This window comes from Seriola lalandi, unplaced genomic scaffold (assembly GCF_002814215.2).
Source record: "Seriola lalandi dorsalis isolate HSWRI2012SDOR001 ecotype SW California unplaced genomic scaffold, Sedor1 jcf7180002054907, whole genome shotgun sequence".
NCBI classification, from domain to species: Eukaryota; Metazoa; Chordata; class Actinopteri; order Carangiformes; family Carangidae; genus Seriola; species Seriola lalandi.
The window spans coordinates 941,409-959,647 of NW_019525459.1; the positions used below are offsets into that span (position 1 = coordinate 941,409).

General features: G+C 40.9%; 1 protein-coding gene and 1 long non-coding RNA gene across 3 annotated transcripts in view; one reads left to right on the top strand and one right to left on the bottom strand.

Annotated features, from left to right (window-relative positions):
- The window catches only part of tm9sf2 (transmembrane 9 superfamily member 2), a 35,606-nt gene that overhangs the window by 11,663 nt on the left and 5,704 nt on the right, over window positions 1-18,239 (top strand). For both annotated transcript variants that reach the window (XM_023430572.2, XM_023430573.2), the window contains 10 exons: window positions 8,283-8,412; window positions 8,802-8,926; window positions 9,194-9,302; window positions 10,242-10,321; window positions 10,912-11,020; window positions 11,367-11,499; window positions 12,483-12,602; window positions 12,951-13,008; window positions 13,089-13,248; window positions 13,534-13,685. In XM_023430572.2, coding sequence (XP_023286340.1) covers window positions 8,283-8,412; window positions 8,802-8,926; window positions 9,194-9,302; window positions 10,242-10,321; window positions 10,912-11,020; window positions 11,367-11,499; window positions 12,483-12,602; window positions 12,951-13,008; window positions 13,089-13,248; window positions 13,534-13,685 — 1,176 coding nt within the window. The remainder of the gene's footprint in view (window positions 1-8,282; window positions 8,413-8,801; window positions 8,927-9,193; window positions 9,303-10,241; window positions 10,322-10,911; window positions 11,021-11,366; window positions 11,500-12,482; window positions 12,603-12,950; window positions 13,009-13,088; window positions 13,249-13,533; window positions 13,686-18,239) is intronic.
- LOC147817721 (uncharacterized) lies at window positions 424-2,050 on the bottom strand. Its single transcript, XR_015436102.1, has 3 exons — window positions 1,639-2,050; window positions 934-1,003; window positions 424-838 (listed from the first exon to the last, which is right to left on the bottom strand). It is a non-coding gene; the product is annotated as an uncharacterized LOC147817721 (long non-coding RNA).

Below are 18,239 nucleotides of genomic sequence, written 5' to 3' on the forward strand. Positions count from 1 at the left end.
AACCACTGTTCAAGGTCCAATTTCCAAAAGCCATGAAGGGAGAATGCAGAGCTACACCAGTTAAGACTGAGGCGACATTCTATAAGTGTTATATTATTTTATTTTTCAACCAAAAAATGTTTTGTACACATTGTATTAAATATTGCACATATAATGTTATGACAGTTCCATCAACAACAAAATACAGTAAAGAAAATGTCAGGAGGTATTTAGAAACAGACTCATTGTCATTGTTTTGTAAAAACAAAAGTGAAAAATGTAAAAAAAAAAATCTTTTGTGTTTTATCAAACAGGGAATGTGGTGGACCTCATATTTGAAAAAGTCTTTGTGACCTGGGACCATACACAGAAGCTGCTTTGGCCATCCCCATCCCAGAGGACCTCACTGCACAGTTCGAGCGGCCTGAGAAGGAGGAGGTCATTATAACTGCCTCATTTGATGTAAATAAATGCTTGATTGTTACTAAAGAAATGACTCCTCTGAATTCATATTATATGCACACTATCTGCTGATAGAAGAACTTTACAAATCAAAGAGCAGCTAAACTAATTTATTTGAGTGTGTGTTACTCTATTTGTGGTGTGTTATTACCATTGTAAAATTATGTGCACTGAAGTAAAACAAGACTGTCTAACATCTTTTATTTAGATTGAAACTATGTTTTTTACAAAGAATCAAAACGTACTGTTGTATTCCTCTCAACCGTTAAGGACCATAGTCAGTGCAGTACATGTTGCAGGCATTCTGGAGGGAGTACACATTGCAGAGCGGCTCCAACCCAGGACGGTCTACCATACATGGTAAATCTTCCACGATCTCCCATAGCCATCTGGTAACCTACAGTGAATTGCAAATGGTAAATTCTATGGTTGATTATAAATGTAATGTAATCAAAACAAATTAGTGATTAGTTTGTCCAGTGAGAATGCTACCTGTGGTATCTCCTAGCAGCAGATGTTCTCAGCTTCTGTGCGCATGGTTGCACAGTTTCCACAGGAGCACCTGTCCAAAATATAGAGAAAAATGGTAACATTCACCAAAATATAAAGCTTGTGAAATTCAAACACTGACAGACAGTGGACCTAAGGTGGGTAAGAAGTAAGCTTCGCTACATATCAAGTGCATATAACAGAGGTAATTTATAACATGTCACTTATTGCATATAATGTGGAGCTTGACAACAGTGTAGTGTAGAAAACTGCACAGTTCAGTCTTTGACTAAAGATTACTGTTGCTGTCAGACATGTTTATGCTGATTTACAGCTTTCATTGTAGTACACAAAATAAATTTACTACATAAAGGAAGATGTCATGATGAGCATCACTGCTCAAAACATGGAGAAAAATTATTTACTTTGTCAGCACCTATTAAAATATCTGACTAGTACTGACATTGAACACCTGTAGCAGTCTACATACAACAAACATTTTCACACTGTAAAAGTATATCTAAGGAAGCATGACAGATAACTACATTACACTATTCACAATAGTGCTTATTTACCAAAAGAGCTCCCACTAATGACGAGACAGTAACAGTTAGCATTAGCTACCTAGCTACATGTTAGTAACTGTGTGCCAGCTCTCATCAACAAACTCAAAATGTAATGTCAAAATACACAAAATTGGTTACCAACCATTCAGAAACGTCCTGCTGCAGTTGTAGAGTTTGAACTTCTTCAGCAGCCTCTCCCTCTGGCTCAGATTCTGGATAAAAGTTGTGTGGTTGAACCAAATCGCTACCGACGCCAGGTTGCCGGTCACGGTCACCGTAAACATTAGAGCACGGTGCCAGAAGCCCGAACGGCATCCCCTTCCGGAGAGGGGCGTGGTCAGGCACATCTCATTGCATTTAAAGCTACAGACACAGAAACAGCCTGTTCTGAACAGGGCTCAAAAAGAGGGGTTTACAGGCATGCTGAAATATAGGATCGGAGTGGATTTTTTTAGCAAAAAGCTTCAAATACATGCTTTGGGGACCTCTGAGACTTATTCAAACTTGTTGAAAAGGAGCATAATATGTCCCCTTTAAACATCCATGCCACTGCTTAAGAAAGCATGTCGCATTCCATGAGGAAAAAGTGCTCTATCAGTTGCTTCATTACATCCATCCATTCATTTAATCACAGAGCATTGATTGTAGCATTTTTCTTGATCTCAGGATCTGCTCTGGTGAGGTCTTCCAGGTGATCAGGAATCTGACGCCAGCTGTCAGCTGACTTGGTGAGAATGTCTGGTCCAGAGAGCCAGGCTTGGTTCTGCACAAAAGAGTCCACCTTCTGTCCTCTTGATGCATAATCAACAGGATTTAAGTGTGGGCTGACATGCCTCCACTGAGATACTGTAGAACCTTTAAGAATGTCTGATAATGTATTAGCTATGAATGCGTCCTGCCATAGTTGCCGTTGTTAATTCTAAGCATGGGACGCGACGGTGGTGGGCTTAAGTGGGGCAACTGTTGTCTTTATCCAAGATCTTTCTTTGCTGGTAGGATCACTGGTGCAAAGATTCCCAATGGATTGTAGATGGAACTCACCATGGTGAGGATGTTTCTTCTGGTGGGAGGTTTGTTTGGATGACAATTCTGAATTTGAAATTGTCAGACTGGACACACCATTGTAGTCCCAAAGCTCTCTCTAAGGGGAGTGAATCCTGATCTGTATAGATAGATAGATAGATAAATATTTTATTTATCCTCTAGGGGAATTCATGTTTCCATTAACTCATTGTTGATAATAATAAAAATAACGATTAATAATAAATAAACAATAATTGAAATAGTCCACTTCCTTTGGCATTCCTTATACACGCCATAATAGCTGTGTCATCTGAGTATTTCTGGATGTGGCAAGACTCAGAGTTGTATTTAAAGTGCACCATATACAGGGTGAACAGGAATGGAGCCAGAACAGTCCTCTGTGGAGCCACAGAGACATACTGTTAGACAGCACAGAAGACGGCCGTCTAACAGTATGTTTAAGAATGGGGGTTGGGTGGTGTTAAATGCACTTGAATCAAAGAAAGTCAAAGAAGATAATCCTCATGTAACCACCTGGCTAGGCCTACTTTCAGTCCTGACACATTAACCATATCTCGTCAGTAACATGAATTACCATTTCTTCCCACATTGGAAGAACTAATGATTTCTGCACTCTGCACTGTTTCACCTGTCCTCGTGATTCTCCTGCTCTCAAACTCTCTTTTTAGAAATAATCTGCGATTTGAGACATTTCTGCAAAAAAAAAACAACAATTTACAGATGGGATGTTAATTTAAGGATTTAGGTTAATTTAGGGAAACTTTTCACCTTTTATGTGAAAAAAAGTTTGGTTTTACTTGACATTACATTATTCACAGCACTTTGAGGACATAACATGAACGAAAATACTGGACGAATTGTGTCCTGTATTGATTCAAATCACCTGTTTGAAGAACCGCAAAATCAGGTCGCCTCCTTCTGCAGAAAATCCAACATGTTCGTATTCTTCTTCTTTGGCAATTTCGGATGGCGCTGCCTGATGCATGGATTACAATACAACACCAATACACTGTCATAGTGGCGTATAGCCGCAATTTCAGTTACAAATGTCAAATTCACAGAGTACCAAGAAAACAAGTACTACAATTTTGTCGGGAGGCGGCACGAAATTTGATGGAGGTGGCCGCCTCCCAATTCTCTATGCAGGAATAACCCTGAGAACAAGACATGATGTTTTCCACAGGACTGGGACCCTCCCTGTTTGTAGACTTAAGTTGAAGATCCTCTGGAGAGGCTCAGCCAGCTGTGCTGCGCTGTTCTTTATGAGCCTTGCACACTCACCATCCGGGCCTACTGCTTCACCTTCACCTCCTCTATTGTAAAGGACAGGAGACTTGACCCCAGTGTGGAGAGAGTTGCAGCTGCAGATGTCAGGTTGTGAAGGAGATGCTGTATGAGAAGTTGCAGCTGAACAGTGGGATAGAGAACAGGTGAGACTGTGTCAAACCTGTTGTAGAACAGGTTTAACTCATTGGCCTTGTCCACATCGCCTGATGTTGCCTGGCTGTTCATGTCTTTATAGCAAGTGGTGGTCCTCATCCCCTTCCACACCTCTCTGGTGTTGTTGTGCTGCAGTTTCCTGTTTGCTTTTCTTTTGTAGTCCTCCTTTGCCTACTTTAATCTCCTCTTCAGCTCATGTTGCACACACCTGAGCGTCTCCCTGTCTCCATCCCTGAGGGCCTCCTTTTTCTGGTTGAGGAGGGTCTTGATGTTACTGGTGATCCAGGGTTTGTTGTTTTGGAAAGCAGTGTACCGTCCTTGCTGGTATTACCGTGTCCATACAGAAGTTAATGTAATCTGTATTCAACCATTCTATCAAGGTCAGGGTCCTTGGTTTTATCATCTCCCTGTGACTCCAACAGTACATTCCAATCTGTGCACTCAAAACACACAATACAGTAATATCCCTCTACCAGTCTGGTAGCCTATGACACACAGTTCTGGTACCTAAAGTAGGGATTGGCTGGCTAAGATAAATGACTATAGACCAGTGTTCACATCACACATCATGAAGACCCTGCAGCGACTGCTTCTTTACCTTCCGAGGCCACAGGTTGAATATGCACTAGACCCCCAACAGTTTGTCTACAAGGAACATATTGGAGTGGATGATGCCATCCATTACATGCTCCACCAGGCCCATTCTTACTAGGATTAGCCAGGTGGTTACATGAGGATTATATTCTTAGATTTTTCAAGTGCTTTTAACACCATCCAACCCCCCATTCTTTTTTTTTTTTTAAAGTATATTTTTTTGGGCTTTTATGCCTTTAATGGACAGCACAGTGGAGAGTGACAGGAAACAGGGAGGCAGAGAGAGGGGGAATGACGTCGAAATGCCGTCCGATGCGGGATTCGAACCGGGGCCAACTGCAGCGAGGACTGTAGCCTCTACACATGGGGCGCCTGCTTAAACCACTACGCTACACGACGCCCCTAACCCCCCATTCTTAAAGACAAGCTGGAAGGGGTGGGGGTTGAGCTTTGCTTCACGTCCTGGATTGTAGATTACCTGACAAGACGACCACAGTACGTGAGGTTGGGTTTTTGTGTCTCAGGGACAGTGATGAGCAGCAATGGGGCTCCACAGGGGACTGTTCTGGCTCCGTTCCTGTTAGCCCTGTATACGGCGGACTTTAACTACAACTCTGAGTCCAGCTGCATCTAGAAATACGCAGATGACACAGCTATTGTGGCGTGTATCAGGAATGGGCAGGAAGAGGAGTGCAAGGATCTGACGATGGCCTTCAGTGAATGAAGCGACAAGAACTGCCTCTTTCTGAACATCTCCAAGACCAAGGAGATGGTCAGCGACTTTCGGAGGTCTAGGCCCACCCTTCAGCCACTTAAGATTCGAGGGAAGGACATTGAGATGGTGCACACTTTTAAATACCCAGGTGTGCACCTGGACAGTAAACTGGACAGGGATGCCATCAACCAGAAGGGGCAGAGCCAGCTCTTTTTTCTCAGGAGGCTAGTCCTCTGATAAAACATGTGCAGCATTTCACTGCAGACATCCATCAGTGGTGGCCAGTGTACTTTTTTATGCTGCAGTCTACGGGGGCGGGCATTTCCGACATGAACATAAGGACACTGGACAAGCTGGTCTAAAGTGGCAGGAGTCTTGAGGTCCATTTTTGAGAGATGCATGCAATTTAAGATGGAGGCCACTCCATCAATACCAACCACACGCTACACAACTTTCAGGCAGGACAGAGGAGCAGCTACATCTGCAACCAACGTCTAATCTTGCTGCTCAGCAGAACAGAAGTTTTGGAGATCCTTTGTTCCCACTGCCATTAGGCTATATAACACCTCAGCCAAATGAACTGGACTACTATAACTAATTATGTTATTATTATTATTTATTAACTATTACTATTACTACTAATGAGCTACTGGACACCTGAATTTCCCTTAGGGGATAAATAAAGTCCATCCATCCATCCATCCATCCATCCATCCATCCAAGAACATATTTTAATAACAATAACAACTAGAAAATTCCTGAAGAAATGCTGAATGCGCCTGCTGCGTGGTGCGTATCCATCACACGTTTCAATCTATACAGACCTGTACTTTGAGTTTCATTCATGTTGTAGAGACTTATCCTAACTCTGACTTAAGTCACTGCAAGTATCCCTCAGAAAGCTTTTGTAACTGAGGACTGGCCAAAGTGACCTCACAATGATGGTTTCGAACCTAAATTTGTCACTCCAACCATAGCAAGACATGTATACACACGTGTACATGCCCTAACAGAAATTGATCTGCAATAAAGCTACTGTGATTTGCTAGAACAGAACAACATGGACAACAGTAAAACATGCCCTGAGTTAATCAGTCTAATTAGCTAATCAATCAGTTGTGTGAAAGTTTGGGCAGCAACTTTTCTTGTGTGTGTCTGTAAATATGCATGTGTGTATTGTTGTGTGTGCCAGTAGAGCTGTCTACCATAGAGCCTCCATAAAGCTTGTGTTACCAGGTTGAGACACCTATACAGTTAATAGCCATAAGGTGGAGATCATGTTTGTGTGCTTATTAATGTATGTGTGCGCGTGGTGTTAGTAACTGCCAAAGCGTGATCTTCAAAAAGCCCTTTGAAGTTGTCAGGACTGGCCCAAATGACCTCACATATAGGTTTTTACACAAAAATTTCCTCACAATCAAGGGAAGACATGCACACACTGTGTTGATTTACCTTATAGTTGCTCTCATATCTGACTTAAAACGCTAAGAGTTAATGAAACTGTCTAAGAATGACATAAAACGCAAATGCCACCAAAAGAGTCTCAAGTCTTGAGACCCGTTTAACGTTTCACCCATTTTTCTACGTTGCAGTATGATGCAGCAGTAGAGCTCCAAAGAGGGGTGGGTTTGATCGTTTTCATGATGTCCCCCCCATTCATTCTCTGTGGGATTTTTTTTGTAATTTATGTCGCCATTTATGTCACCATGGTTACTCGAATCACTAAGAGAAGTCATAGTACAACATTTCCAATCGAGCCACATGTATTGAGATATATATTTTCTGGGTTTTCTCAAAACTGCGAAACTAGATTTGTGCTGAAATTTCGATACAGAAGATGAATAATAACTTAAAAATGCATTTCCTGCTGAAAATATGTGTGAATCCTGAGAGCTGAATAACATTGCTGAAGCAACTGCTGAAGCAATGCGGAAGTAACTGAAACAGTGGTTTAAGATTAAAAGCAGAACTTGTAAACTGGAGATTGAATAGCATGAAATGTTTGAAAAATGTCTGAATTGTTGATGGAAAGTGTAACAAATAGCACCAAAATGTACAAAACAGAAAAAGATAAATAGCATCAAAACGTTGAATATAAGAATAAATCTCCTGAAGTAGCTGAACATTTTGATAGTTGCGGGAGTACTTAACAACCGTAGGAAAGTAAAAGGAGGATCTCAAATGTAACACCAGTGGAGCAGGCTAAATTCAATACATCTGCTTCTGGAATGTAATCTCTCTATATGAGTACTTACTTGTAAACAGCTTTCTGTCTGTCTGTCTGTGTCTGTGTGTGTCAGTGTGGCTGTGTCTGTCTGTGTGTGTCTGGGCCTGTTCAGATCTGGTATTAACATGCGTCTTCAGTGATCCAATCACGAGTGGTCAGCGAAAAGTCCGTCAGTTTAGACCTGGATTTAAAATGTTACTTGATTGATCACTTGTGATCAGATCTCACTTCTCCTCTTTATATGCAAATAAACATGTATGCGTTGTTGTTTTTAGCCAATTGACCGGCAGGTCCGTTGTCAGTGTGCTTTTGTGTGTGGGTGTGTGAGAGAGAGAAAGAGAGAGTGAGCGGGGCACGGAAGGATTGAGCGAATTATATGCACTGCAAACAAGTCTTATAATGAAACAAAGTTTTATCCATTTGAAATAGTAAAATATTTTCCTTTCATTATGAAACTGTGGCAGGACTAATCAGACTGTGACAGAGGACGTCAGTGGAGTTGGTGGTCCTTCAATGTAGCCGAGGACGTATGTGTTCAAACTGCTAAAAGAATGTGGACTCGTGGTCTGAGTGATTGGATCTCAAATGCGTCCTCAATGTGTTACACCTATACTTAGAGCTGACTACTTGTGATCAGATCACCTGTGAGGGATGTTAATAACAGGTCTGAACAGAGCCTCTGCTTGTTTTTTGTGTGTGTGTGTGTGTGTGTGTGTGTGTGTGTGTGTGTGTGTGTGTGTGTGTGTGTGCGTGCGTGTGCGTGCAGGATTGTGGATAACATGCCAGTCACCTGGTGCTATGATGTTGAAGATGGACAGAAGTTCTGTAATCCTGGTTTCCCTATTGGCTGTTACGTCACAGAAGGAGGTCGGCCTAAAGATGCCTGTGTGGTCAATGTTAGTGGGTCACACACAAACACAAACACAGAAAAACAGAAAATTTAAATGATACAAATATTTGTGTAGGAATGTCTCCAACTGCACATAATAAGTGACACATAGTTCAAGCCAATCATCATGGTCCTTAAACATATAAGAAAGGTTCCCTTCAAGCCTACACAATAAGGTTTATTAAACTGAAAAAGACAAACAAACACTTAAGTCGGTTCATAAGGGGGGGCGTCAGATTCACTGGGGGGTAGGCACCAGGTCAGCTGCCACAGTGTCTCAGTCTCCACAGTCAGTAAGGTTCATATCCTGCACATAGGTGCAGCTGTAACTGTAAAGACTAAACATTTTTATCCTGTGTATGATTTTAACTTGTGTGTGTTGGTTTTATTTTCCAGTCTAACTTTAATGAAAAAGATGCCTTTTACATCTTTAACCACGTGGATATCACCATCCATTACCACATTGTTGAGCATGAACAACTAGGAGCACGATTGGTTGCTGCCAAGATTGAACCCAAAAGGTAATGAGTGTCAGTCTTAGCTGATGTGGAGTCAAAATGTAGAGACCAGGCTTTTAGTTTGGTTTGTTTTTTGTGGCTGACTGTACAACGTTTTGTAGCCCTGATGTTGTCTCTGTTGTCCCCTGGTGTCGTTCTGCAGACTACTATAATAGTATGTATTAATTGGCGTTCTGATAATGTAGGTTCTGCCTGCATTGGGATCAGATCTTATTATGCAAATTAGAAAATTGGTGACTGACTTACTTCCCCCTCTCTTTCTCCATCCAGTTATGAAAACCCTAATGACAGTCCTGATTGTTCTGGAGGGCCAAAGTTCCTGAAAAGCAAACACACTGGAATGTTTAAGATCCCATACACCTACTCTGTCAACTTTGTGGTGAGTACAATAGTTTTATTTTTATTTAATGCTGTCTGCATTTTAAGAGCCTCTAAAAACAACCTGGGCTACAAACTGAAACTGAACTGATGCTGAAACTGGGAGAAAGTGAAAAACCTGTTGTATGTAATGTATTTATCTTGTGAAGACTTTTCAAATGACAAACAGTCAAACAGAAATTCAGGTGTCAAGTTTCATGTCACCCATTTTCTTGTCTTAATTCCTGACTAAAGGCACTTCTCTGCCTTTAAACTGCACCACTCAGTTGTGCCAAGCCTCATCTCAACGTTCACCTCTATCTTCAGCTCAATACAAAGTGGTTTCATGGTTCTTCAGAGAACTGTGGAGGTGGAAGTAGGAACAATGCTGTATTTTTATGAACCCTACAGGACAGTGCAAAGTAATACATTACCATACCTTATAGTTGGTGTAAATACAGGAAAATTTAGAAGTTTATAGAGAAGTTTTGAAGACGAAGTAGAGAAGTTTATACATGCGTGACTTCACGAAAGAAAAGATGACAGAACAGAGGTGTGCTGAGTGGGTGACCCACCTGAGCAGGCAAGCAGCAGACCATCTTGGCACCTAGATTCAGTACGGCACTGGATCATATCCCCACACCCTCCATTCCTGGTATTGGGGCACACAGTGAGCTGCTATGACACCGAGCTAACTTCAGTGCACCTTCTGTGAACCTGTATTGTCACTGCTAATGCTCTGTCATTTAAACATCTTTCAACAAATCATATTTAGACTTACAGTTAGAATTTATTAATTACAGTTAAACAGATGATTTTATTCTTTGTCTGAATCAAAGTAAATGTGAGAGTACATTTTATTACATTTATTAAGTTTGTGTGCTTTATATCTATCTTTATATCTATATCTACTGTGTGTCTGTGTGTGTGTGTGCGCGCGCGCGCACACGCACACCTGTAGGAAGACAAGAATATTCGCTGGGCATCAAGATGGGACTACATCCTGGAGTCAATGCCTCACACCAACATCCAGTGGTTCAGGTAAGACACACAGACATATACACACATACAAATGTAAGTTCATTAACATCAAATGTTTTTCACACTCATTGTGGTAATGTTTTTTTCAAGTCAAAGTTTGAGAGCATGTAAAGACAGATCTGTGACTAATCCAGAGTAAACAAACATTTGTGTCTCCAGAGTTAAATAAGAAATCAGGACGTTCTCTGTTAGATCTTCTGAACTGATGCTCTTAGTTTGTGTAGTGTGCTCACACAACTAAAGTCAGGGCAGAGCAAACTCCACTGGATTCGAAACAACATCAATGTATGAAGTGACTGTGTTCCCTCCACCATGACTGCACAGTGTAACAGTCCAACCACCGCAGGCATCTGGTCTTCTGAAGGACCAGTTTTCAGTGACTATAGGTTTGTAGTTAGGGGCAGACTAAAGACAGCAGTGAACATTATTTTGTTTTTTTATGTCCCACAGTGTCATGATTCAATCCAACCATTGCTCAACCCTGGTGTCTCTCAGCTGACTTGCCGTCTCCATGCAGAGACTGTCAATATGTATATACTGATACAACATATAAGTAATGATGTGTTTGATTGGCTGTCTTCTCTCTCCAGCATAATGAACTCGTTGGTAATTGTGTTGTTCCTGTCTGGGATGGTAGCAATGATCATGCTGAGGACTCTGCACAAAGACATCGCCAGATACAATCAGATGGACTCTGTGGTGAGTACTTGTCTGTGTGGCTGGACCACTCTGGAGCAGAGGTGGAGCTGTTGACAGAAAGGTTAATAACTACAGCTTTGATAAACTCACTTTATCTTAAATATCTCTCTTATCACATAAAACATATCAATCATAATCATACAAGGCAGTCGTGGAACTGCGGGTACATGACACAGTTGCTGCAGAGTACAGGTTCCTAAAGTCTAAAGCGTTCAAAACCTGAACGCAGTGCAACGTTATTGTTAGGTTAGAGGCCTTCATCATGGATACGTTGGTCAGTAAAGTTGTTTTGAGGTTGTCCATTTGTGTTACTGTCATCACATTTCTCATCTGTCTCGTTCTCCAGGAGGATGCCCAGGAGGAGTTTGGATGGAAGTTGGTCCACGGAGATGTTTTCCGACCTCCCAGGAAGGGGATGCTACTGTCGGTTTTCCTTGGCTCTGGAACTCAGATCTTCATTATGACCTTTGTCACCCTTTGTATGTCTTTGTTATCTTCATGATTGTTTAATAGAATTAAACACAGTCATAGTATCACTTCATGGTGACAATGACTGATAGGCTTGTTGCTTTAATGTAAATGCAGTTGAATTTATAATGGAGTCCAGTCCAAATGGCATAAAGTCAGATGATGGGAGGCTCTAAACACCCTCACTTTAAAAAGTGCTGTATGTAAGTTTTGATGCTGGACTCACAACAGTGCTTCAATTCTGGTCAGTAAACAGCTGTTAATGCTAAAGTTAGCTATGTAGTGATAACAAAACCTTATGTTTAGCACTTGAGCTTTTGAAAATTAAAGTATACAATCTAAAAATGGTTGTGAGATAATCAGTTAGATGTCAGATAGACATCTAGAAACAGTCACAAAACACAAATTATATAAAACTGAAAACACATTTTAAAAAAAAAAAATATATATATATATATACACACACACACACACACACACATGAACACAGAATTTAAAACGCAAAATTTCAACAAATATATGAAAACATAAGAAACATTTCACAAAATATAAAAGAATATTTAAAAATAAGAAAACAACATTTCACAAAATATATGAAAACACATTTTAAAGATATAAGAAAACTAGATTTAAAATTAACCACACAGCATTTAAAATAAGAAAAAAAATTTGAATAAAAAAAACATTTCACAAAACATAAAGAGAAAACAAAACATTTTACCAAAAACACAAAAATACCAACAAATTAGTCCCAATTACTTAAGCCTAACCCTAATCATGTCCTTTCTACAATGTTGTGTTTCTGTTTGGATGTATTATGTTTTGCATGTCAGGGCCAAATATAAACATCAGCCAGTATTTCATAATCAGATTTTTCACTTCAACTCTTAAATGTCAGTATTGTTTTCAACCTAAACAATCCAGTATCAATGTGATTCTATACCTGCCTCACCGATCCTAACATATTTAACATGTGATAAACTCCTCCCTCCAGTCTTTGCCTGTCTTGGGTTCCTTTCTCCGGCAAACCGTGGGGCTCTGATGACATGTGCTGTTGTTCTCTGGGTTCTTTTGGGAACTCCTGCTGGATATGTGGCTGCCCGCCTCTACAAATGTAAGAGAGAGACAAAACAGGGAAATATATAAAGATTATTTTCATAGTCCAGTCTTGTGTTTATTATTATTTTTTTTATTATTATTCTGACAGATAATTGAGTAATCACATAATACTTTTTAAAATCTTTTAATATGATGAATTTTCCTTGGGTAAAAGCAAAACATAAATTTTATGAATATTATTTACATTTTCCACAGTAATAAAAGTAATTAAATATGCTGAGTACATTCATGCTCAACTTTAAACTCATAAAAACTGCAGCCTATACAGGGGCTGTGGACATTAAGTCCAGTTTGTTTTCTGGTTTCTTAAAATACTTTATCTCATTCTTTGGTTAATTTCCAGCATTTGGAGGAGAGAAGTGGAAGACCAATGTTTTGCTGACAGCCTTCCTCTGTCCTGGGTAAGACTGTTAAAGTTTGCTCAAATAATGAACATAACTAATTCACTCCCTCATCTAAAATCCCTGTTGTCTCTGCTTAGGGTGGTGTTTGCAGATTTCTTTGTAATGAACCTGATTCTGTGGGGTGAAGGGTCCTCAGCAGCCATGCCCTTTGGGACCCTGGTAGCCATATTGGCTCTTTGGTTCTGTATCTCAGTGCCACTTACCTTTATAGGAGCATACTTTGGCTTCAAGAAAGCAGTAAGTAAATTTAAACACACATACTGTACCCCCATTCATGCCCAGTACACTCCAGCTTGTTGAAATTTCATGTCAGATGTGGTTTGCAGAAAGAGTATGTTACTACAGTGTCATCAGTGAAGAACAGTAAGTACTCAAGTAACAATGAGAAAAACAATCGTACAACAGTACTTTAATCCTTTTATAATCTATAGTCATCTAGTTCACATTTAAGAAAACTTGACTGATTATTTCAGGCTGTACCTATCTGAAAGTTTGATCCTCTGTCTGCTGGGACTCTTTAAGGGTATTGAGCATCCAGTACGGACCAATCAGATTCCTCGTCAAATCCCAGAGCAGTCATTCTACACAAAGCCTTTCCCCGGGATCGTCATGGGAGGAATTCTGCCCTTTGGATGTATATTCATTCAGCTGTTCTTCATATTAAACTCCATCTGGTGAGAATGAATCAAGTTAGAATTAAGTCTGGAAAGCTGATAATCAACGGTGTTGTGTTTTTAAATTGTGACCTCTTGAAAATCTTAATTCCTGAAACACATTAATAGGTATTAAAACAAGGACCATTATTCTCAGTGGCATGGGCTATTTCTCATCGAATCAGAAACTGAATTTGATATTAGATAAAGAATATGAAAGAACAGAAGTTTGGCAATTTGAGAAAATGCTTTAAAAGTTCATGTCATACTGTTTTTCTCAGCAGAAACATTACACACCACCCACATTGTTTAGATTCTAGTCGAATACTGCAGATATATCTTATTTTGTCACTTACAATTTACCCAGATTGATTCAATGGGATGGTAATTAGTGCCACGGGTGCTCAGCTCCGAGGCACTCCTCTACAGCTAGAATAGCTGAGTGGAGTGCCTCGAAGCATCTATTAATATTCCTCATCCTCAGGCTTATTATTATTCTTCCGCCTAATTTTGGCGCGTAACTCGTCCCGCAGCTTTGAGAAAACCTCTGTAATATATATATCAAAACGTCTTGATCCGCAAAGAGGTGCTATGACTTTTGGTGGTAAAATTCCAATATCTCCCAAAGTTATTCCCAAAATACTGGGAATAAATAATGCATTAGGAATGCATTGGAATTTTCTTTAAAAACCCACAAAATTTCACCTTTTTTCTACAAAATTTCACCTTTTTTCTACAAAATTTCACCTTTTTTCTGAGTCACCCAGCTCTCTCATACATGCACGTAGAAATGTGATTCAAACTATAACACGGAGGAAAACTTCTGCTCTCTCCAAAACATAACAACTGTTTTTACATAACATGTAAACTTTTCAAACTATGAGCACTCAAAGGAGGAGTGGAAATCACATGGTTACAGAAGGTAACCAAGGTTCTATGAATAAAAATAAACACCTCCGCCCTTTGGGCGCAATCAGAGCCTACAAATACAGCTGCACGATGACCTACCCAGTCTCTTTTCTCCGAATGAGGCCGAACCAGCCTACTGACTGACAAACCAAGCTGGCGTGTTGACCTTTATTCATAGGCATTTAAAGGGTTAAAATCCTGAAAACTAACAAACATTTGGTAGGTTTGAGCAGAACGGAAGTGGTTAAAGAGATGTATGGAAAAAAAAATCTGAAAAAAATATTGATATGATGATTTTATAGCATTTTCTTTGCGTGTCGTTTTTTGGACGCAAGGAACCCCATAGGGTACAAAATGTGTTACCAGTGTATAATAAACCTGTAACAGTAACTGACATAGGATTTTAAAAATATGTCAAAAAAGACACTTTCTTGCAGAAATCCATACCTTCAGCTGTAACAGCCAAAATGATCAGCAAATCAAAAAAGAAAAGTGAAGAAAATGATAGCGAGAGAGGGCTAGTAGCTTCTCCTCTCCTCTGTCTCAGCGGAGACCGTCACAACTTCATTCACTCTTTTAACAAAACAAAACAAAAAACAACGAAGGAAGCAGTAAATGACTTACATATTTAAGACCTAACTAAATGTAATTTAAGACCTAACATGCGGCTAATGTAAAACTAGCGGAGCTTAGAGAGTTGGTTATCTGGTTGCTAGGCACGCACACACGCACACAGGTCAGGAGCTGCCGTTGCCATGGCAATGTGAAAATCTGCCCAGAATTTGACTTCTACATGGCTTCAAACAATTGCAAATTATGAGAAAACCGTTACTTCTTTTCAAAAACCGAAAACACCGTGACAGACACTGAAGCCAGAAGTTTCTTACAGTCTCTATTTTATTCAGATATTCCTTAAAATGAGTGAGTAATCTCAGTTCGAAGACAGAATGAGATTCTTTTGAAAAAAAAAAGACGATTACATTAGGTGTCAATGAGAGTGAGACAGGTATTGCTGCCGGACTCGGCACGCCCGTTTAAATTTTGTGCAGACTCTGCCTGTCAAAGTTACATTTTATGAATCCCAACAACTATGTCTACATTTTGAGAAATAATTATTTGTCTCCTTTTTCGGTTTGGCCATGAGCTTGAGTTAAAAATAAAAATAAAGGTTATTTTTTTACTGCTGCACACACTCTAGCCAACTGACGCTGTCACTCAAACTTTGGAGAAAAAGTGATTTCCACTCCTCCTTTGAGTGCTCCTAGTTTGGAAAGTTTACATGTTATGTAAAAACAGTTGTTGTGTTTTTGAGAGAGCAGAGGTTTTCCTCCGTTTAATAGTTTGAATCACATTTCTACGTGCAGGTGTGAGAGAGCTGGGTGACTCAGAAAAAAGTTGAAATTTTGTAGAAAAAAAAGTGAAATTTTGTGGGTTTTTAAAGAAAATTCCAATGCATTCCTAATGCATTATTTATTCCCAGTATTTTGGGAATAACTTTGGGAAAAATTGGAATTTTAACACCAAAAGTCATAGCACCCCTTAGGGGATCAAGATGCACGTTTTGATGTATATATTACCAGGGTTTTTTTCAAAGCTGCAGGACGAGTTACGTGCCAAAATTTGGCGGAAGAATAATAATAAGCTCGAAGGAATATTAATAGATGCCCCCGAGGCACTCCTCTCAGCTATTCTAGCTCTAGAGGAGTGCCTTGGAGCTGAGCACTACTAAGGTCAAGCAGGAGGTGCAGTGAGGCTGAAAGACACTCAGGACAACCGTTCACTGATCATAATACATTTTATTGAAGAAATAATAAACAAATAAAGCCATGGGGCACAACAGCCAAAGGCCGACAAAGGTCACCTGCTGCAAAAGAAAATACTGGCCACCTCTTCTGTTACTTTTCTGCGGACAGAAGAAGGCCCAAAATAACAAAACCACCGGGTGAATACCAACATGTCCCAGCATGGTAGGGACCACATGCCTCACTGGCCTGCTTGCAGGACAGCAGAGGCTACTGACGAACCAACATTTAGTCTGTAAAACCTTGCAAAGGTCCCAGAAGAGGCCCAACCGGCCGCCGCACAGATATCCTCCAAGGGAGCCCCCTTGAAGAGCGCCCAAGAGGTGGACATGCCTCTGGTGGAGTGGGCACCCACGGGCGGAGGGAGTCCAGCACCATCATAGGCCTGAGCTATGGCCTGGACCACACAGCGGGCTAACCGCTGCTTGGACGGCGCGTGGCCCAGCTTGGTGCCCCCATAGCAGACGAAAAGCTGGTCTAATTGGGGCTGTACGCGCGATGTACACCCATAGGGTGTAGGGTGTACCCTGGCCTTAGGGACCGCACTGGACACCCGCTATGGAGTACCACAGCGGGCAATGAGTGGTCTCCTGTGAGGCAAAGAGGTCTACCTGGGCCTCCGTAGTTATGGTCACCCTTGAACACACCGGGCCCAACGGAACACCTTCCCTGAGGCCCAGGGCAGTGGTCCACCATGCCACTGCCGGAAGAAAAGACGAAGCATATGGAAGGGCAGGCGTTTCAGGAAGCGATTGAACTCCTTCAGGTTCAAGATAGGACGCAGGCCGCCGTCCTTCTTTGGAACCAGGAAATAGGTTGAATAAAACCCTTTGTGCGCCTTGTCGATGGGGACAGGTGTGGTTTCTTCCGTAGCAATGATGTGATGATGAGGAAGGAATCTCTGCTGACACTAGCTCAGTTGTATATAAAAAAGTTTATTACAAAAAGGCACAGCATCGTTTAACAAGCATCAAAACAGCCTGCGAGAGGACCCAAAGCCAAAAAGAATCTTCTCCCGTTTTCCCCAAAACCATACAATTTATAACCTCTGAATAACCTCTAGTTACATATTCATGACCTAGCTGATTCCTAATAACCTATAGAGGTACAGAGCCAACATTTATGTCCAAACATGGTCATTCTATATGAAGTTAAAACATACCGTAAATTTTATTATGAAAAACAAAATTCAGCTCTTAGGAATGTTTTGGAGACAGGAACTGAGGGGGTGCTCACCCGCTGCTGGCGCCTGGGCTTTCTCTAGGGTGTCCTCCATAAACACTCCTATCTTTAACTCACAAAACAGCTAAGACACCACACGGGTGTTATTGCTTCCTTCTGTAGAAGGGCCGCGACCTCTGTCACGAGGGACTGACCTGTCGTGCAGGAAAGTAGGAACGATTCCCAAAAACTGAGGTGGTCTGGTTCTGAACTGGAGTCTGTACCCTGACTCCAGCGTATTTAGCACCCAAGGGCACTGAGTACACTGGCGCCAGTGAGCAAGGTGCTGAGGAGTGAAGTGTGAGATTCAAAAGAATCTCACTCTGTCTTCGCACTGAGTTTACTCACTCATTTTAAGGAATATCTGAATAAAATAGAGACTGTAAGAAACTTCTGGCTTCAGTGTCTGTCACTGTGTTTTTGGTTTTTGAAAAGAAGTAACGGTTTTTTCATAATTTGCAATTGTTTGAAGCCATGTAGAAGCCAAATTCTGGGCAGATTTTCACATTGCCATGGCAACGGCAGCTCCTGACCTGTGTGCGTGCGTGCGCCTAGCAACCAGATAACCAACTCTCCAAGCTCCGCTAGCTTTACATTAGCCGCATGTTAGGTCTTAAATTACATTTAGTTAGGTCTTAAATAT